General features: G+C 54.2%; 1 protein-coding gene across 6 annotated transcripts in view; it reads right to left on the minus strand.

The window, feature by feature from the left end:
* Positions 1–346: 346 nt before the first annotated feature.
* APBA1 (amyloid beta precursor protein binding family A member 1) overlaps positions 347–21,779 on the minus strand; it is a 194,090-nt gene continuing 172,657 nt past the window's right edge. For 3 of the 6 annotated variants that reach the window (XM_034647205.1, XM_002914736.4, XM_034647207.1), the window contains exons 6-13: positions 21,523–21,555; positions 20,423–20,509; positions 19,655–19,840; positions 15,529–15,708; positions 12,991–13,203; positions 6,850–6,969; positions 4,819–4,959; positions 347–4,008 (exon numbers count right to left, since the gene is read on the minus strand). In XM_034647205.1, coding sequence (XP_034503096.1) covers positions 3,937–4,008; positions 4,819–4,959; positions 6,850–6,969; positions 12,991–13,203; positions 15,529–15,708; positions 19,655–19,840; positions 20,423–20,509; positions 21,523–21,555 — 1,032 coding nt within the window. In that variant the 3' untranslated portion in view covers positions 347–3,936. The remainder of the gene's footprint in view (positions 4,009–4,818; positions 4,960–6,849; positions 6,970–12,990; positions 13,204–15,528; positions 15,709–19,654; positions 19,841–20,422; positions 20,510–21,522; positions 21,556–21,779) is intronic. The other 3 variants (XR_004621776.1, XM_011219095.3, XM_011219096.3) reach the window with 3 other exon arrangements.

A 21,779-nucleotide genomic window follows, 5' to 3' on the forward strand; every position in this document is an offset into this window, starting at 1 on the left:
GAGTCAGTCCCACCCACAGGGTCAGTCGTCTCTGGGGGTGGGGGCAGCACACCTCTGGGGGGCTTGCTGAGAGGTGTCATTGAGTAAGCCCACCCGCCTGCTGCCGCTCCCACCTGTTGCTGGGGACGCACGGGGACCTGCCTCCCCGGGTGCTGGGATGTCAGTGCTAACGGGCGACACAGCCAGTGTCGAGCAGGTTTCACGGATGTGCCCCTTCAGAAGACACCTGGGCTCTGGGCAGCAAGCAGGCCCTCGACAAGGGCCAGGAGGTGGCCTGTGGCGGGGGGGGGCGAGGACCCCATCTTTCCCCTCCCTTCCCTGAAACAACAGGACGCTCAGCCGGGGCCAAGAGGTGAAGTTTGTCTTTATTGTTGCAGCAACTCTTACAGACATTAGCGTTTAGTTAAATAAAGGAGGGGAACACACTGCATACGTCACAACCCCCAACACGGTACAGAGGAGGGGCGGGCGGGCCGGGGACCACGCTGGTGGACGCAGTACATTCAGTGGGTGTGCGGTGCCAACATTCCAGGCTCACGTGTATATATATTTTATTTATATAATTTATATTTATATATAGAGATCGAGTTTTGTGTATACAAAGAACGATATTGTTACAAATACAATACTCTACTTGTCCCAGCTTTACAATAAGTTCTATTTCACCCTCTTTACAGAACAATAGTACAAGTTCATACTCTAAGGGCTGTGCTGAATATGTACAAGAAATTTCCTTCCCACGTGGTCCTCACGCACTGCCTTGACGGAGGGGGGCAAGGAATCGGGTCGTGTGCCCCAGTTGGCCCAAACCAGGGAAGGAGCAGACAGACGTGAAACTCAAACCAGCCGGCGGCCTTGTCAGTGGGAGAGTAAACATATCTGGAAGGAGGTGGCCCTTGGTTGTAAACAGTGGTAACAGCCACACCACTGGGTCGAGAGACCCGAGAAGGGCTCGTGGATGGGTTTCCTCAGCGTGCAGATGGGGGTGTTGAGTGTGAACAGGGGCCTTGGGGGTGGCGGGAGCGATGGGGGAGGTAGTAGGTTACTCTGGGACTCTCTGAGGCCGGTGTGGATGGGCAACGAACGTCCAGACGGCAGACCTGCGTGCAGAGGCTCGGGGCCCTGCGGGGCCTGCTCTGCTGAGGGAGCGGACTCCCGGTCTTGGTCTCTGGGGCTTTCCTCCTCTCATGAACCCAAGGCTGACGGTGACTCCCTGATAATGCTCCCAGGTGAGAAGGCAGAGACAGGGTGCGTTCTGGGGCACCCTGGCCGGACCAGGAGGGGTAGACGCGTCTGAGAAATCTGTCCCCAAAGCTGAGTCACCAGCATGTCCCAGCCAAGCAGCAAGAGTGGCTTTTGGCCCGGTCCCTGTTGGGGAAGGCTGCTCTGTACATAGGCTTCCCCGCCAGAAGGGGGTATTCAGATATTTACATATGTAACTATATGGGGATGCCGGAGGGGCAAGAGACCACCCCGTCCCACGGGACTTTCCAGAACTTAGGATCCTGCCTCTGTGGTTGACCAAAGGTGGGTTAGCCCCCTCCATCCGACAGGAGCAGGGAAAAGAACGGACTCCAGCCAGGCAAACCCGTACCGAGCTCTAGGAACATGTGCTGTCTGGGTGTAAGGACCCACTTTTACGGACAGAAGGTGTGAGGTGGATAAGCTTTACTCAGGCTAAAATGTGTTGGTCTTCCAGGAGACCTCACCAGATTGGCTTTTCCGGCACTTGCCAAACATGCCACGATTTTTGTGTCTCTCCCCTCTCCTTTGGGGGAAGATACTTCATTGTAATTACGGGGAGGTGCACAGGGCTGGGCCAGCGGAGCTCCCATCTGCCGGCCCATCGTGGACAGGCCTCTGCCCAGGTGCGCGGGCAGCGGACAGCAGACAGGCCTGAGCCCCTCCCGTGATTTGCCAAGGCTCCTGATGCCTAGAATACCACCAAGGACGCTTTGTTCCTGTTTTACCCACTCTTTTTGGAAGAGGAAGGACCAATGCATGACTCTTCAGTATTTAATATATTATCAGACACCCTACTGTTTGGTAAACTGAGAACCTGGAGCCATGATTCTGGCTGCTCACAGGTGTGGGGGGCCAGCCATGGGGCTGAGCATCCTCAGAAGTCCAGGGGTCCTGGACTGTTCACCCCGGCGCCCCTGGAGGGCAGCCCTTTCGCAGAGAGGACGTTTGGGCAGCAGCGACCCGTCTTCCTTAGGGCCTGTATTCTAGTCAAACTGAGGGTCAGCCACTGATGGTTTTGGAACATTTGGCTTTCCTGACTCTCAAGAGAAAACAGGTGGTACAGAAATCCCAGGGGAACTGCCCGCTCGGCGCTCGGGTGGCGGTCTTTTGTTGCTTTTTACTTCCTTTCCTCCCTCCCTGAAATCCCTCCATTCGACATATAAATACAGACTAGCCAACATGTGCTCACCAAATTCCTATTTCCACAGACACAACATAAATATCCCCAGTGCAGAAAACAGGGACTCTATTAATATCACAAAATATATTAGTTTCTTTTCCCCTGTCTCTGTGGAGATCATGAACGAAACAAAACAGAAACCAAAGCGACCCACACCCACCTACATGAAAACAAAAGGCTCTTTGGACCAAGAAGAAGTGAAAACTGGCTCAGAATAATATTACGAAAACACCTGCTCTGAACTGAGGCAGGACCCACGAAATGAGGCACCTGATGGGAACACTCAAAGCTCTCCCAGACCCACGAGGTGGCGAGATGATGTTTCTAGAACATGCTTGGGGATTCTTAGGCATAGTGTGAGGTCATTCCCATCCCTTTAGTTTTGTGGTTTATAACTACTCCGGCCTTTCAAAGGTCACGTCCTGCCTCGGTGGCCCTGAGCAGAGGAGAAAGTTGGTCCTGCCTTGGGCACCTGTGCCCTCTTCCTCAAGGGGAGCGGCCCATCCTTTGCAGACCCCCTGCGTGTGTGCGGGGTGGAGGAGCAGAGGAAGCCCACTAGCACTCTCTGAGCCAAGGTAGTGCCGGCAGAGCCAGACCTCAGCCCCGGAGGGGGCATCTCTCCCAGGATGGGGCTGGGCAGCCCCTGCAGGCCCCACTGGCCCAGGGAAGGGGTCTCACCGAGAGGGGATGTGGGCTTCCCAGGGGCTCTGTGTGCCTCACTGGTGGTGGAAGGAGGCAAGGGTGATCTACAGACACAAGAGAGACTGTTTCCATACGTACATGTGCGGCAGAGAAGGGGAAGGGAGGACCTGCCCATGTGTGTCTGATGGTTGGTCACCTTGGGACGACCCAGGGAGGCTGAGGCCGCCCCAGGAACCGCTGAGCTCCCTGCAACGAGATGGTGCCCTGGTCCCAGGCGGCTCCCCTTCGACCCTTGGGTGAGAAGGCTCACGTTAAAAACACAATGATGTTGAAACTAAAGGTAGCTACAGAAGAGGTATAAGGTTGGCTCAGAAATTCTGGGCGGGGATGCGTGGCTCCCCAAGTCCACGGTGGGCAGGGCACATCCTTAAGGGCGCAGCTGGCCCCTGCTGTTGTCCCACGTTCCCGTTCCCGCATGGACCGATGGTAGGCCCGGCTGCGTCAGCGCCTTCACGGCCCCGACGAGCGCCTCCTCCGAGGCCGGGTCCTCTCCGGCAGGGACGGCCCCCCAGGGGATCCCCTCGGGCCCTTCAGGATGCTCCCGGGCTGGGCAGATACCCGGTGGGTAGCCTGCTGCTCTCCATCCTCAAGGGAGTGCCTACCAAACTTCCCTGGCGTTAAAACAAAACAAAACAAAATTGCAACCTGGAAAGAGACAGAGCAAAGAGGTCTGCGGATTCTTCTCTTCCTGTGTAGGACTGGTGCTGGGCGCGAGAGGGAAAGGTCTCAGTGGGCACACAGATGCAGCACGAGAAACACACCACGAGTGAGGACAGGCCTCCATGCAAGCCGCCGGGCGCCGCGCGGCCTCAGATGTACACGGGCTGCTCCTGGGCCGTCAGCAGTCTGTACATGGCCGCGGGCATCGTCTTCATGTGAATCTGAGGGCAGAAGGCACGGCCGTGGGCCTGAGGCCGGGGCTGTGTGGGCATTGCCTCCCATGGGCCTGGGGGCAGGGGGACAGCGCCTCTAACCACGGGGGACTTTAAAGATCTCCCCCCCACCCCCACCCAACCACCCCCCAAACCACCGACAGGGACCCAACCGAGGTGGCCTCCAGGAAGAGAGGAGTCCACGGGCTTCCTAACATGCTGGGGTGGCAGAGAGTGAGCAGTGAAAACCAGGCAAAGTCTGTCTCCCCAGCCAATGAGAAGTTCTTGCTCTCACCAGGCTGTGGTTGTGGTTTTTTTTTTTTTTTTTTTTTTTAAGGCAAAAACCCCTTTCAACCTAAGGAGAACGCCAGTGGGTTGTGACTGCTCCTGTCTCCTCCCTCCGTTGTAGGTCGGGTGGCCCAGGAAGGGGGCTGGGAACAGCCATCACGACCTCAGGAGGCCCGGACTGAGAGCTGGCCCTGGAGGGGGCTCTCTGGATCAGATTCAAAGATGTCCATCTCCCCAGCACATTAACCAGAAAAACGGACAGAATTTGGGCAGCTCCTGGGGGAAGCCACACGAATGAATCCGAGAGTCCAAAAGGGAAGGGGAGCGAATAATGCGAGACTCGCTCCCGTTGGCAGGAGCTGCTCTCGGGCACAACTGGTCTCTGGGCTAAATCTGGGCTGAAATGGATGGTTCTGGCTATCAGGCAGTGCTGAGGACCAGAAAGGACACTCCCTGGAAGGCCTGTGTGGGGCCGCACAAGCACAAGACCAGGGACACCAGGGGACCCCCCACCCCGGACCCCGCTCCTACCTCCCCCACCGCATTGGAGAGGATGTGGACGATCTTCTCGTGCGGGGTGGCCACCACACTCTGCCCGTTGATCTCAATGATCCGGTGTCCCACGCGGACGCCGCCTCTCTCTGCTATCCCCCCTCGCATGAGGCTGCAGATCTGTCAGAACCAAAGGCCATGTTACCCTTCATGGCAGCACCAGGTGGTGGGGAGCTGGGTGGGGACAGGCCTGTCCTTCCTGGAGCCCCTGCCCTCTCATCTCTAAGAAGCTGGTGTGTTACTCTGGGGGCATTTAAATCTCTTGGTTTCTTTTCACGTCAAACAGGGCTCTGTGGGCCCCGTGCACTCTGCACATCACAGGGGTCACGGCCCGCTGAGTTCTGACCGCTTGTCATCCCCGCCGGGGCTAGGGAGAAAGAGCGGTTTGGGCCTGTCCCCGAGCCGCCAGTGCTTCCAAACTCTCAGCCTGTGGAACACAGGTGAACATCATTTCCCACATTCACCCCTGGGACTCAAACATCAAAGCCCGCTTTTCAGGGTCACGGTTACATGAGCTAAAGTGTGGCCAGCTGGCCAGGACATGCTCCTTTCGACCTCCTCCACTCAGCAGCCCTCGTTCAAACTCACTCTTCCCGGAAAGGCCACCGTGGTTGGTTTCTGCCACCGTACAGCCGGGCATCGTGGTGCCCCGAGGAAGCGATATCTCCAGGGCCTGGTGTGCCCACCTCACACACAGCATCAGACTTTCCCCAAAAAATATGTTCTGAATTTACACAGTTGACTTTTCAGCTCACATAGACAAGACCTTGGCGTCCTGTGACAATGGGCTACCTATGTCTGAGCGCATGGACCCTGTAGCCCTTGGGGTGCCCTGGGGTCAAACACTCCTTAGGTGCTTCCCACACTTCAGACAAAAGTGAGGGACCTGCCGCTGTTGTCCCTTTGTTCATATCTGAACTTCTAAAATTATCTGAATATGAACAACGTGAACAAGGAAAATCAGATAAAAACAGACACCTGCCCCAAACCATAAGGAGGAACCCTGGCTCCCCTCCTAGGAGGACAAGGGTACAACGAACAGATGAAGGGGCTGCATGTTCCACTCCAGCTGGGAGCCTCAAGGGTATTTCTAAACCTCAAAACATATTCGGAATAAAATTTTCATAACCTACCACTCTTAATTGCAACTAAAGGGGGAAAAGAAAAGGGTTCTTCAACCTGAAAAGACGGAGGCAAATAAAGGGGGAGGGCACATCCAAAACCTAAAAGTCAAGAAGGTCTCAGACCGAGAATGGGACTGTCATCGAAGCCCAGACCTCCTGTGAGCGCAAAACAAGGCAAACCAGGGAAGGAGTACCGAGTCGAGAGTTTTGGTTTGGGATGAAGAAAAAGTTCTGGAAAGAGCTAGTGGTGATGGTTATACCTCTCTCTGAATGAATGTACTTCATGCCACTGTATGCTTAAAAATGGTTTAAATGGCAAATTTAGTGCTGTGTATATTTTACCACAATAAAGAAAAAAAGGAAGTATTGTTTCAAGGCAGACATCCAAGTGATGAAATACTCTTTAGCCTTCCAGTGCTATTTCAGGCTCAAAAGGCAAGGCGGACACCATTCATGCATCATGGGCTGGGGGCGCCCCTCTGGGCTGTGCCTGGAATCACCGGGGAGCCGGCCCAGCCCCAGTGCTGCACACCCAGGGTAGGGGTGGGGCGGCGGCAGCGGCCCTGCAGGGGCTCCCGGGCGGGCGCAGCTCCCGGGGCCAGAGGGGGAGGAAGGGCTCGGAGGCACATCCCAGCCCATCTCAAGCTGGCAGCTGGGAGAGAGACTCAGGCCCGGCTGGGGAAGTGGCCTTTTCTTCTCGTGGGGAAGGACACAGAATTCTCCGCCCCAAGGGCGTCTGTGCACGGCCCTCCCCCACTCATCCCTCTCCTTGCCGGATTCATTCGGGGGACCTGCCTCGCTTTAAACACATAGAAACGTAAAAACAAACGCTGTGCCCGCGTTGTGTGTGTCAGACTTCTGGGAGGCTGCGCAGCGCCATACTTACGATTCCGTTCTGGACACTGAAGCCCAGCTGGTAGCGCAGGTCCGGTCTCCTGATCAACACGGTGGTCACTGGGGGACACCTGACGATGTTCAGCTTCACCCGGGGCTGGTTCTTCAGGCCCTGAAACGTGAGGGGGCACGGTGGAGATGGCAACCAGCGAGGGGGCAGAAGAGATCAGAGCAGACAGTGCCCAGGGCAAAGGGAGCCCCAAGGGGTCTTCTGTTGTTTCGGGGGCCCGTGGAGCAGCCCCGCACACAGGCCGACAGTGCCCGGGCAGGGACAGTCCTCTGCTATGTGAACCAACTCAGGCTCCAAAGAGGTCATGTACTCTCGCACCTGCGGCCAGCACGTCCCGTGAGCGCAGGAGCGTGGGCGGGTGGGAGTGATGGCTGGTGGGGGAGTGGGGTGGCCTGGTGACCCGTCGGCCACCACCGTGTGGGAACCCCACCATCACCGTCCATCAAAACCCATCCCGAAGACGAAATGAGCTGAGACACCTGTCACCGAGCACAGACTCCTGCCACCCGCAGGAGCCGTCTCCCTCCGTGTCCTTGACAAATGGCAGCTATAACTGTGTCCATTTTACAGAAGACGACACTGCGGCTCAGAGATACTCAGCAACTCACACCCATTCACCGGCAGCGGGATCCAGCCCCACATCTGTTCTGTTTTCAAACCCAAGCATTTTCACCGACACCATGGTCTCCCCTACAGACAACGGGAGGGTGTGTGTCATTCACGATGAGTAAGGTCTGCTCAACAAAGAAGCCAGGCAGAGCACCAGCAGGACAGATTTGTGCCACCAAATCTTTCGTTCTGGCCGTGCACAGGGCTCTGTTTTCAGCTGACTTTCCTAGCTGCCGAGAGCCCAGGTCTTCTGCCCTCTGCCTCTCCCACTGCCTTTGGTGGATGGCAGCTGGTCCTCTCGATGTGTGCGTTTTGATGGGGCTCAGTTTACCTTCCTGCCTGCAGGATCTCTGCCCCTCTCCCCCGTGTTCTCAACCGCGCTGTTTCCTGCAGAACTGGGGCCGTCCAGGGGCTGCACTTTAGCTAAGGGTGACCTGGGGTGCACAGACAGGCAGCCCTCGCCAGCCACTCTCTGTGGTTTCTGGAACTTCTCTGGGTGACTTCTCTTGTTCATGAAGTGATGACGTCACAGCGGAGCACAGGAGGAGCTGAAGCAGCTCTCCTGGGCGAAGTCCAGGGCCCACTGTCCACACCCACGGGGCGCCCCAGGGCTCCACGAAGGGACTGCTGCTCATGCTGTGTTTCTGCCTCGGCAGCGGCTGGGGGGGGCAGTGCTCAACACTCTGTGCCCCCCCCCAAGGCTCCTTATGGGCCCGACAAGCGGTGGGGGACACCCTGAGGTCCCTTCCAATTCTGGTTCTGACTTCACTGCTTCCCACGCGTCTCTCTTCCTCAGCGTATTTGACAATACCACATCTCAACGCTATGCTTAAAAACACCCATTTCTACAATGAAAAAGAGGCTTCTTTTGGGGGTGGTGCTCAGCTATTCATACGCGTGCAGGTGACCCCTGAACAACGCAGGGCTCAGGGGCGCCGATGTATATAAACCTAACGACTAACAGCCTCACTGATAGCACGAACGGTTAATGCATCCGGATTCTACGCCGTGTTCCTGCGATAAAGGCAGCTAGAGAGAACAAAGGGTTATTAGGGAAATCACAGGGGAGAGAAAGTACAGGCGCGGTCCTGTGCTGTATTTCTTGAAAAACACCTGCGATAAACGAGCCTGTGTGAGTCAAACCCGTGCTGTTCACAGGGCCACCGCACGTCTCTCCCCCTTGAGTGCTGCCTCTTTCTCAGTTGCTGACTAGAAAAAAGTACCGGTCACCGGTAACGTGCATCTAGGGGGAGCACTGGGCGGGGAGGGGACTGCAGGTGCACGCAGGGCAACTGGAGGGGCTTAAGCCCCATACCGCCCCCCCAGTCACACACCCAGATACCAGGAATCTGTGGGAAACCAGAGGGAAAAACGCCGGAGAAACCAGCACCGTTGTGAGAATCGCAGCCTTGGACAAAGCCGGCAGCTTCGAGTGCTTACACCTATTAACCGCCGGGGTTATGCAGGTAGGTTTTGTGAGGCACAGGGAAACCTCCAGAGCATGCTCAAGAGCCAGAGAATGACTCTATTTTCTCAATTACCTAAAAAAAAGTTCACATCGCTCTGGTGGGTTCCTTCGTGTGTGTGTGTGAATTAAGAGGCCTGGTTTGTCCCTCAGTGAATGAACTTCTAGACTGGAGAAATGTGCTCAAGAGAGGCTTAAAGGGATGGCTATTGGCACTGGCCAGACCACGCGTTTGCTCCGTGGTGCCCAATCGATGCTTTGAGGCGGGGCCTGTTAAGTAGGATTCCTGAGCTGCCATTTTATGGGAGGTGCCAGTTACGCAAGCGGTCATCCTGTCCCCACACCGGACCCCATCGCAGTGGAATGGTGGAGCAGATTAGGGATACTGTGGGAGGGGAGGGGAGAGGGGAAGGGAGGGGGAGAAGTCAGACTGGTCTCCATAGTAACAGGACAGCCAGACCCCGATGATCCTGTGGAAGGAAGGGGAAGTGGTGCTCTAGTTTGGGAAAGAAAAAAATAAATCAGGAGGGCAGGACTACGGAGCAAATGAACAGGCCGACTGCTAACATGCTTCGCCCACCAATACTTATGCCTCAGGAACGATGACAGGAGAAATACGCGCTAGGGAAGAAAGCCATTAAAATTATTCAGTGCCTGTAACTCCATTCTAGAAGGGTGTTCTGTTTATGTGGTTTACACCCTTGTTTCTCCAGCTGTGTTGGAAGACTGGTGATGTCATCACCTGCGAGCGTGTGGACAAAGGCGCCCACGGAGGACCCGTGGAACCTGACGGTGTACAACGGCCCCAGGTGTTTCATGTCGTTTTTGAAGCAGGGATTTATCAGGATGAGAGTGGCCTGCTGAGTTCACTGCAGGGTATGTCTGCTCGGCAGGCAACCGGGATGCTACCAGCACATTCCCCGGCACGTGGGGTGGGGCCGTGAGAGCCTCTGTTTGGGAGGCACGCAAAAAAGAGCTCTGTTGTCCAGGGAACTTTAACCCCCTATTACAACCTGCTCAAAGTCTTCACTGGGTGCTGGCCATTCTAGCTGAAATCTGGTGAAATTCTCCTTCTAGCCAGGGCGGGCCAGGCCCACGGCCGCACCCATGACACAGCAACGCATCGCAGGGCCCCGAGGCTGCTGGGATGAGTCCTGGCGGGGGCCTGCTGGCCCTGTCCTCCTCCACCGCGGGCGGCCACCGAGGCCCGTGTGTCTCGTTCTGCATCTTCAGCAGTGATATCTTTCATTGCCACGTGGCCTTTTAATTCCCTGATTCCACACAGACTCCGTTTATAGACATCAGAGATCGGCGCCCGGCACAAACAAACCGTTTCCCCTCCAGAAACCGCTTGGACGGTGCTCTGACTTTCACAGAGCAGGCTTCATGTCCACCTTGATGTGCGGTCCAGCGGACAGGAGCCCCCGTGTGGTCCCTGGGCCTGGTACGGCCTTTGTGCTCTCAGCCTCCCATGTCGGGTCTGCCTCCCTGGACCGGGGTGCACTTGTCCTCTGGGGAAACCCAGGCAGGTCATCGGGAAACCAGGTGCCCGTGAGGGAGGGAGGGAGGTGACAGAGGTAGCCGGGGCTGCCTAGTAGGTGCGTACGGGCAGCACCCTGCACCCCCTCCCACGAGATCATGTAGTACCCCTCCTCCCAGCTGTCTCGACCTAAACTGTCACCAGACATTGCCAAGCGTCCCCTGGGGAAGGGGGTGCAAGATCCCTCAGCTGAGAACCACTGCCTCAGGGGCTGACCATACACTGCCGAGTGATGTCACAGTGGCTAAGTGACCCGGCTCCACTGCTGACAACTGCGTGACCCTGAATGATTACATCACCTTTCTGTGCCTCAGTTTTCTCACTTGTGCAGTGGGCTGACAACAGTACCCACCCTACAGCAGGCTACCACGATGTTTCCATGAGCAAACACGCACAGTCTCAGAATGGTGCCAGGGGCATGGCACTCAGCAGCCGTTAGCTTCATGTCTTCCCAGCAAGACCAAGTTCCTGGGCGCAGACTGTATGTATTGTGTCTGGTTCCTACGGCCCCTCAGTGGTTCTCATGCACTGGGTTTCAACAGTGACCCGCTCACTAGTTGAAAGGGCATCCGTGAGCCTTGGCTCATGCGACTCAGTTCCTGAACGTGGGTGGTTCCGGTGTCCCCAATTCCCAGCCCCCGCCCCCCGGCCTCTCCACGTTACCAAACCACCAGATCAGCCTTCCCTGGCTGGGCTCCGACTTGTCTCTGCCCACCGCCCATCAATTCAACCAGAAACTCCTGAAGAAGGCCACTTTCCTTTCTGTTATCCACCTACCTATGTCTTCCTCCTTCCAAGTCCACTCTAAAAATCAGATAAAATTCTCCTCCCTCTGCATGCTTACTGCATTTCACCTCTATGTTGCTATTAGGGTCCACTGAACCCTTTTAATTTTTTGAAGATTTTATTTGAGTATTCGCGTGAGAGAGGAGTGAGCATGAGTGGGGAGGAGGGGCAGAGGGAGAGGCAGAAGCAGGCTCCCCACTGAGCAGGAAGCTCGATATGGGGCTCGATCCCAGGACCCCGAGATCATGACCTGAGCCAAAGACAGACGCTTAACCGACTAAGCCACCTAGGCGCCCCAACACTGAGCCCCTGTAATGATCAATTATCCTCCACATGCAAGCTGACATTCTGGCTTCTCCATAGTTCAGCTCAGCCTAATGGAGGCCCAATTAAACATGTCTGAATGAATAAGTACGTTCAAAGTAGGTTTTTCAAACTTTCTTTTTTTTTTAAAGTCACCTGTACACCCAGTGTGGGCTTGAACTCACAGCCCCGAGATCAGGAGTCACGCGCTCCCCCGACTGAGCCGGCAGGTGCCCCCAGCTTCTCTCATCATTAATGCATATTACGAAGGGGTAGAAATGAGTTAAGTGTAAGATGTAACAAAAAGAAATTAAATGAGGCCAAAGAGGGCTATTTCTTCCTCTGGGTAAGATAATCTTTTGAGGAATCAGAACGTATCTGTTCCGTTAAAAACAAAGAGGTACCACCTTCACATCCCTTCCACTCACTCCGACTTCCCGCCTCGACCGCTCAGCCACGGACGTTGGCTTTTGTGATTTTCCTTAGTTTAAAATAACCATTGCATGAATTCATTAGTTTCCCCCCTTTCTCTCTCATACATGCACACACACAGCTACATTCTAGCTCACTGGCCTTTTGCAAACCCTGAGGGATGAAAGCGAGTCGTGGAATCCCAGTCCGTCTGTGGGGGTCGGTGCCTGGGGCGGAGCTGGGGTCTACAGACACCGCAGTGAAGGAGGAATGTTCCTACTGGGCCGTACCGTCAGCAAGTCCCAAGGTGCACGACAAACTATACAAAGGCCTTCGTTTCTAAGAAGAAAATCTAATTTCTTCCTCTCAGATATTCATGTTTTAGTCTCACGTGAGTAGCTATTCTCAGCCTTACGCAAGAGTGTCCGTTCGGACTGAAGGAGAAGTAATTATGCTCAGGTGGGAGAGGCAGCACGCAGCCTGTACCAGAAGTCCCCCCTTCTCATGGCATGTGTGGGATCCCCTTACACAAGCTCTGGGGGAGGACACGCTCACTTGGATCCCAGCCACGGCCACTGCGAAGGAAACCGGGCTCTCAGACTTGAAGCGTTTCCATGATTTCTAACAGGGATGGCCAATCGCCTCACGTACATCTAAATAACTTAAAGTGACTGGAGTACTGAGCAGCGGGAAATTCGGTCCAGGCTGAGTCTAGGCTTGGGGAAAGAGTGCTGTCATTGATGAGTGATGCCTGCAAGGGGCACAGCAGGGACAGTGATGTTCTGTGAGCCAAATACACTGCCTTTGATCTAAAACAATTTTAGGGAGGAGTCTGTATGTGTAACTTGGTGGTTCAGAGCCTGAGTGGGAGCCCATGCCTTTACTATCTGAGTCCTCCCTCCTCTGGGTCTGACACTTCCTTTATGTTCCTAAGATGAATGACGGAAAAGCAGTCGCATGTTACCCCCCTCAGGTGTATAACATTAGTCGCTTTCCCACGTGCAGGTACCTTAATGATGCTCTGGCAGGTGGACAGAGGCAAGCCCACCAGGCTGGTGCCGTTTATGGACATGATCTGGTCCCCGATGTTCAGCTTCCCCGATTTCTCGGCGGGCCCTCCGTGCATCATGTTGGCTATGATCACGGTTGGCAAGATGGACCCCCAGCCAGATTCCACGATCACCACACCTAGGATTTCTCCCTTCTGCTTCTCTATGAAGACCTGAAAGGAAAACACAGAACCAAGAACCTGCAGCAGCAACCACGCAGGGTAGCGACACAACTCAAAGCTCCCCCCCCGCACCCGGTCTTGACTAAAAGAGAAAGGCATTTCCCTGATGGTTCTGACCCGGACAAGTCCTGTCTTCTCTCGATTCCATGGCATTTGGTGAGAAATGATGTAACACAGGTCCGTACGATTTCTTGTAATGTTTGTTCCACATGAGCAATCCTGCCTTGGCCAGAGGGACACAAAGGACAGCCTGTGCTTTTTTCCTGCAGTCCCCGGGGAGCGGGAAGAGAGGCTGTGTGGGTGGGGACATCGGTGGTGCATTACGGTTTCCAGAAATAGCTTTTGGATTCTATGCACAGGCTGCCCTATTCCATAGCACTTCACAAATTCCCTCCAACATTTAAGATTCTTGAGTTAAAAATAAATAAATAGACATTATAGAAACATTTCTTTGCAAGGCACAAGCTGAAGAAAAAGGGGGAAAAATGATGCTAAGGTTATCACAGCAAAAAGGCTGGGAGCGCACGTAGGAAGACCGTACGCTAGACAGGCATAATGTGTGGCCCTCCTCGGCAGGGCAGAGAGGATGGCGGTCAGGTTTGGCTACCTGCAGCGTGCTCAGGGGGCAAGACGCTTTCTGGAAGTCTCTGACAAAGAGCTCACGTATTTATTTATCATGGTCACGGAGACACAGATGCTCGAACACACGCTGTGGTGGCGGCTGCCGGGGCCTGACGAAGCCCCTCACAGGCTGGTGTCCCCTCTCTCGGCTGCTGAAGCTCTCAGCTGGCCGCTTCTCTGGAGAGCTGCCCCTCAGGAGACACTCCCTAAGACGGGTTGTTGAATTGCGTTCCCCTCGAAATTCATAGGTTGGAGGCCAAACTTCCAGTGCCTCAGGATATGATCTTATTTGGACTCAAGAGTCTTTACAGAGGCGATCAAGTTAGGATGAGGTCATTAGGGTGGGTCCTAATGCAGTGCGACTGGTGTCCTCACAGGAAGGGGGGGTTGGGACGAAGAGACACACGTGCATAGAAGGGAGACGACGTCTTCACGTTGTCTTCGCAGGGAGAAGACCATGCTCTCCAAGCCGGGGGGAGGGGCCTGGAACACACGTCTCCCCCACAGCCCGCAGAAAGAGCCGACCCTGCGGACACCTCGGTCTTGCACTTCTAGCCTCCGGAACTGTGAGACAATACGTGTTTTGTTGGGCAGCAGCCCAGTCTGCCGTACTCTGTGAAGGCGGCCCCAGTGCACCGATACACCCCCGTCCGATCGTGGCATCAGTGGCTGACTGGCACAGGGCACAAAGGCTGGCCAAGCCCTCTGGTCCAAGGTGGGACAAGCCCGCCCTGCAATCTGTGACCCGGAGCCGCCTCTGGATCAGAATGAAGCTCACCTCCAGCAAGGCCGCGCTCCTCCTCAGCGTCCCCACCACCCTGCTGCCCACACTCGCTTTTCCTGAGTGCACTCTCCCCAAAACCCCTTGAACAGGAGTCCCTGTCTCGGGCTCTGCTTCTAGGGAACAGAGGACACCTAACCTCCATCACTGAATAAAAAGATTGCTTTCTAATAACGGTACTTCTGTCTAGTGGATAAAGCCCAAGCCCCTCAGCTAGACTTTCAAGGCCCCCAGTTCTGACCTGAACCCTGTGTGGGCCTCTTCCCGTCCTCTTCCACACACACACAAACACTGTGTTCCAGCCGGGCCGTCTCACCCATGGCTCCCCAGACAATTCCTGAGCTTTCTGACCTTCATGCTTCCATTACTTTGGCCAGCCCTCGCAAATCCTTTACGCTTTCCGAAGAACACCCGGACCTCCAGACCAGCTCAGAAGGCTGCGTTCTCCTCCAACATTCTCTCTGAAGCCATGGGGCTGCCCCCGGAGGAGCCGGAGCACAGTGTCTATCACCCGAGTCCCAACCACTGCTCCCTTCTGCCGGGTGCAGCGGCCTCTGACTAGTGTGTGTGCCCAGCACCATCACTGATGTTCTCCGTGCCCTTTCCTAGATGGTGGTCTTGGAAAGGGTGGGGTTCAGGTCCTGCTCACCTCTAGAACCCACCCCAAACTGAGCTCAGGACTGCCGAGAGCGGTGGATGCCCCACCTTGGTGATGGCCCTCCACGGTGGTCTTTAATGACAGGGTCTTATGACAGGGGAGCTGGAGATGGGCCCGAGCCCTCAGCAACACCCTGCCAACTACACTCCGCACCCCACCTCCTGCCCCTGAAACTGACCCACCTTCCTTCCAAGGTGGGGCCGCCCCACACTCCCAGGGCTTCTGCCCGGCTGGCCGAGCTCGGAGAAATACTTACATCTTTGCAGTTTTCCGACTTGGAGAAGTGGATCAGGTCATCGTTGTACATGTCCTGGGTGTTGAGCAGGTCACTATACTCCTTCTGGCTGAGATCCTCAGGGTTGATGCCGTTGGCCCTGAGGAATTCCTGGTATGCCACGCTGAATGCCTGCCCGATGGACTGTGCGATCAGCTGGGCCTAGACAGTAGCCGGAGAGGGAAGACAGACGTCAACCGGGTAGCAGGACTGGGAGCCCCAGGTGTCAGCTGGGCCTGTGGGTCTACACCTGGCACGAATCCCTGCCAAAGCCCAAGCTCAGAATTAGTAGGGACATATTTCATTAGGACAATGACCACAAGGGGGCTACTGGCATTCAGGGGACAAGAGTCAGAGATGCTGGACTTATTGCCGTGAGGACAGTCCTACACGATGGTGAACCATTTTACATCCTGAACGATTCTCAAATGTCTCCCTGGACGCTTGTATGCGTGTAACACCGGGAGCAAAGCATCTGCGTCCAGGACTCAACTTCAATTTATATAAAACACAAAGGCATTAATTGCATGGCTCTAATTCACACGGAATGTTCCAAGAATACAGCTGCTGTGTAACGCAAGAGAGGATGATGATTGTTCATGTCCAGCACTTTACCAGAAATAAGCTTCATGGCTTCGGAAAATCATTGGCATCAAGGCTGCTTGTGGTATCTGGGCGGCCAGTAAATCATGGCGCCATCAGCCCCTATGTTTGCTGCACAGCGAGGGGATTCTGCAGGAGTGTGTGGTCTGCATATCTATTTCCTTACTGAGCCCTCAATTCAAAATGTCAAATAGAAGTGTTTACGATATTCAGCGTTCTCACATCCAAACCTATTACTCAAGTGGGTGTAAGCGTCTGACGGCTCCACTATTCCTTCCGGAGCGGCCGGACCCAAGCATTTATATACTGTAGTAAGGACTTTATTTCAGTTTGTTTTCTTTTTACTTTTCCTCTGTGTTACATTTTTGGCAATACTTCAGCTTGTGAATAAATTCTCAAAAGGGGAGCTTATATTATCTACGGATTTTATCTCAGGACAGAAACGGGGCATCACATCTGTTGTACAAAGGGGGCTTGGGCCCCCTTGAGAGCCCTGCTCGAGTCCAGCCCCACCATTTTCCAGGTGAGGAGACTGAGGCCCAGAGATGGGAAGAACTTGCTCAAGGTCACACAGCCCACAGGACAGGAATGCTGCTTCTGTGGTTCCTTCTCTGGCCCTGGGCTTGGAGAGCCTCTCCCTGCACTAAGTCATCCAGGCTACGGGTTTGGCTAGCCAGCAGCCACCGGGCACTTCTCACATGTCCGTGCTGCATTAAATGCTATCCAAGGACCACTGCAGCCATCTGGACATCAAGCCGACAATAGAGGGAAGCAGGACAGCGCCACAGGCCCTCATCCTAAGCTCTTGAGGCCACATTTCAGAATCTAGAAATTTTTGGATTTCAGAAAGGTAAAAGCTGCATATATCATACATTGTCTAAAAACCCCATCAGAACTTGGCTAAGTGCCGTATAAACAATCAGTAATATTCCTACAGCAAAATGTGTAAGATGCACGGTGAGCTGGACAAATCCTATAAATTGTCTTATGGCAGTTCTGGGCAGGCTTATCAGCCGACTGACTACAAAAATCCCTTTTGCTTTTCAGAGCTCTTTTTTTTCCACCCTAAGATTTATTTTAGAGAGAGAGAGAGAGCATGAGTGGGGAGGGGCAGAAGGAGGGGGAAAGAGAATCTCAATCAGACTCCATGCTGAGCGCAGAGCCCAATGTGGGGCTCGATCCCACAACCTTGAGATCCCACCTGACCTGACATCAAGAGCTGGGCGCTTACCCGACTGAGCCGCCCAGGTGCCCCTCTCAGAGCTCTTTAGACTCTGGAACCGTAGGTCTGTTTTATTGTTCCCACCGCACATGCAGGGAACAGAGGTGACAGTCAAGGTGTTCACTCCCTGGGAAGGGGGTGACGCAGGGGCTGAATCCGGGCAGACGGACTCCAGAGCCCACCCTTGCACCCACCACGTGGGACAGCCTCTCCATAGGAAAACAACGAAAATCTCAAGAGCAATGTTTGAAACGCGCACACACACACACTTCTAACCTCCTCTTCCTTGCCTTGCCTTCTGAACCGGGATTTAAAAGCCGGTAACGTATGGTGAAATCAGAACCGCTACACAGCGTGCTGAGCTTTTCTCCCTCTGTGACTCTGGTGACGCCACAAGCCACAAGGAGGACCCACCGCCCTGCGTCCTGAGCAGGACAGGAAGGCATCGAGGCCCTCGCTGGGACTGAGGTCGGCTGGCAGGCTGCCCCTCGCTGGTGGACGCACGGGCTCCTGCTGTGTAGGCAGCATCTGTTGGGGCCACACGGCAGCCCGGCGGGGGGGGGGCGGGGACTGTCATTTTACATGAGCTTAGTGGCCTCACCGCCTGTACGCGGAGGCAGGATCCAGATCCAGCTCTCCCGGCTCTGGAGCCAACACTCCTCCTCAATGCTTCGGAAACAAAGGGCTAAGATCCCCAGGCTCACTCCTGTCATAACTCCTGCTTCTCCATCCTTCCCTCTCGTCAGGAACTCTGAGGACAAGCAGCCCCTGCTTAGAAGCCGCAAGCCAGATGGAGGTGGCAGAGGGCAGAGGCATTCGCAGGCCTGTGGAGCAGAGCTAACTTGGACTTTGCACCAGCCTGCAGGACTCATGAGCCGCAAGTGTCTAAATTCAACTTTCCAAACTTCCTGAGAAACCTCTAAAACTCATTCGCTCCCAGTCTGCGTGCTTGGCCTCAAGTTTTAAAGGAAGAGCAGGGAGAATGGCTAGGAGAGGCCCTTCAAGGTCTCTGCCTTCCCAGTGATCTTGTCCCTGGGGGCCTGTGTTCTAGAGAACCAGACCAGTGAACCATGGTGCAAAAAGCATGAGCACCTCCATGGCCCTGTGGCCACAGCTGTGACAGCTCTGAGTCCCCAGGAAAGAGTAGTTTGCCTCTGCCTCTTGACTTTTTGCAGGAAGGCAACTTACTGCAGCTAGATGAATGCTCTCCTGCAGAAAGATGGCCTCCTGGAAGGAGCCAAGGTGACCACAGGCAATTTTTCTTTAAGTAGTGAAGGGCTCACTGCTCAATGTGAGAAACAGAGCTTACTCTGCTGTGGCAGGGAGAAAATCACAGTCAATGGCACAGACAAGGAAGGCCCTCTTGGAGAGGGGTGGGGGGGGGCGGTCTGCGGTCCCAGACCTTCCTGGAGCTATGGCTCTGGCTCTCAAGGGAGCTTTTAAGGCCTGCCAGGCTTTAGGAGAACCTGGGTGCTGATGTGGCTTGAAGCCTGGACGCCTCTCCAGGAGTCCCAGGGATGACTAGGAAAGAAGCCAAATAGAAGGATGGGCCCTGCCTCTGTTGTGAACGAATTTTCTCTGTTGACCGCGTCACCCGGAAGAAGGGGGGGTTAGGGATCACTGGTTTTGTGACAGGAGCAGCAGCTGGTCTTGTTAGGACTGGGAGTGGGCTGGTGGTGCTCCTGCCACCGCGGGGATAGGAGCAGGAATCCTAACTTTCCCGTGGTCTAGAGGGCAATTCTACACAACTGAGAACTGTCCTTCCCAAACGTCCTCATGCCCAGGTGAGATGTGCTTGGGGCGCCCACGGGTCTAACCATCTGACCACATTCCTTCTACTCCTCTCTCGTTCTAAGCTGTCCTCAAAGAGCACCATCAGGTCCTGGCCTCAGGGCCTTTGCACTTGCTCTTTCCTCTCTCTCAGTTGATACAGGTCTCTCCTCAAATGTCACCTTCTCAGAGAAGACTTTGTTGATTACCTCACCTGACATAGCTCCTATCCCAGTTTTATTCTTCCTCATAGAACTCCTTGCTATCTAGTTCTGTATTAAGTACTCTTACCTCTTTTATTCTGTTTCCCTATAAGCCTCATGACGAATACCTTGCCTATTTGTTCAGCCTTATATTCCTAAAGCAGTGCTTGACACATAGTAGGTGCTCAGTAAATACCTGTTTCTTGTACGATTAATGAGATGATTCAGGTTCTGAGAAAGAGAGAATCTGCCCCCCCCCCCCAGGGGCAGCCCAGGTCACCCAGAGGGACACCAGGGGAGGCAGCCTTACATCCTCAGACTCAAAGACGTGGCAGATCATCTTGTACTGCCTTTTTCCATCCTGGGAGGGGTGGGAGGCTTCCACGTTCTCCTGGGAGTTGGAGCGGGGCATCCGCCTGCGGGCCATCAGTACGACGATGTTCCCGATGTCTGCTATATAGGAAATGGTCCTCAGAGGGTGGTCCATCATGGTCTCCTGGAGGGGCAAGGGAGAGGACGCTAAGTCCAGCAGCATCGAATGGCCTATGAGAGAGTCTGCCACCCCACGGCCTGGTCATGTGCGGTCCACATGTGGGGGCCCCTGGGGTTCACTGCAAAGACTGCTGGCAGGCTTACATGTGCCCACTCAGGCCCGGGGGCAGGAAGTGTCTGCGGTAGGCGGGAAAATTTCAGTCATTTTATAACCAGTAGAGTCCTTGGTGGAGAAGTTAAAAAAATAAGGTAAAAAGATGCCCGTGCGACGTTTGTACTGTGTCTGTGTGTGCGCGTGTATGCATGATTTTAAATAAAATTTCTGTTCAAGTTAATGCATCTCCTCATAAAAACTTACGAGATTATTAGCAAACAACATCCACGGTATATTTGTTCCTTTGATCTTCAAGGGAACGGTCCCCAAAGCAGCACACCCCCTCCCCGCCAGGAGCAGGCACTGCAGACACAACCTTCTGGCACGTTTGGAAGGCTGAGGCCAGCTGCTCTAGGGAAACGGGCACAGACCCTGAGCTGCCATGCTGGGCTGGGCATGTCACCCCGGGAAAGGTGGCGGGCCAGCTGATACCTGTGTGTCGGCATTCAATACTTTGATTCTCTGGGTAGAAATGAAGAGATCCACCTCGGTCATTGGCTGAGATTCACCTTCGGGAGCCTGAGAAGAAAAATGCACACGGAGGGAAAGCTTAACCTCCTACCCCGACTCAAGTGCACGGCAGCAAGGTTAGCTCACACACAGAGGCGCTGAGACACAGTCACCAGAACGGCAGTGCTGACTCCAGATTTAGACGCCAAAGCTGAAGGGACCACGGAGGATGGACTGACAGACGAGCGTTAGCATTGCCAGGTCATAAGGGAAAATGGCGAATCCTCTCCGCTCCTCCCCCTATGGAAGCAGTAACTCACTGCCGATTTGACTCTACGAGCAAGGATCGTGCATGCCCTTTTGGCAAGGCTTCTGGAGCCCAACAGGTGGAAGAATAAGGGCAACGGACCCATACCCCAAGACCTTGGAAAAGCCACTTAGAGTCTGCCCCCGGCCAAGTGATGGGGGACGACGTCTGTAGCAGGTGCAAACGAAGTCATTTGGATGCAGTTCTGGTAAGAGGGTCTTCATGTTCATACACAACCACAGCAACACAGAAGCAGTCCCCACTCCTGGAGCCACCCATGAAGGAACCCCAAATGCCTCAACACCCCAGGGGCAGCCCATAAGCACCTAGAAGCTCCATGACCAAAAAAGCGCCTCCGTCTGGTTCATTTAGGTTTAACTCTGCACAGTGTGGTTATTAGCGAGTTTTCTTTTTTGCATCCAGCAATCTGACAAAATCCGCAAGTCAAACGTGACTATAATGGAACAGACCCAAGTCCCTGCCGCATTAATGCTCCTGGATGGTGGGAACTTCTGCGCTACGGTAGGATTCATTTAGCATCTCCAATCTGCTCCCTGTTGTTTCTCTGATGTGAAATGACTCATGAGCAACAGAAAACAGCCACTTTAGGCAACTAAGTTTTGAGAAACGTTGGCTAATGGGGCGGTTCAAAAAGAAATCTGAACGAAAACTTGCTGGATGCAGAAAACAAAAACACAAAATAATAAAAAGGCAAAACATAAATAAACGAAAAGAACAGGCATAACACCAAGCTGATGAAGTTTTTGTACTGCACCTTCTTTCTGCTTTTGGCTAATTTCTGGGCCATCTGCTTAGCATGGAACAAACAGAGACAGGAGAACAGTTAGAAAAGAATTTGCAGAGACTCAAAAGTCGAAAAGGGAATCGACAAAATTAATATCAAGAGTGGCATAAAGCATTTCTGCGTGAGGAGGACGGACCTTAAAAAATCCTACTCTGTAGACAATCAATTTCCTAACTCAAAATTTAGTAGGTGGCAGGGGCTGTAGGAAGAAGTGCTTCTTATCCTTA

Source organism: Ailuropoda melanoleuca, chromosome 17 (genome assembly GCF_002007445.2).
Source record: "Ailuropoda melanoleuca isolate Jingjing chromosome 17, ASM200744v2, whole genome shotgun sequence".
In the NCBI taxonomy this organism is placed as follows: Eukaryota; Metazoa; Chordata; class Mammalia; order Carnivora; family Ursidae; genus Ailuropoda; species Ailuropoda melanoleuca.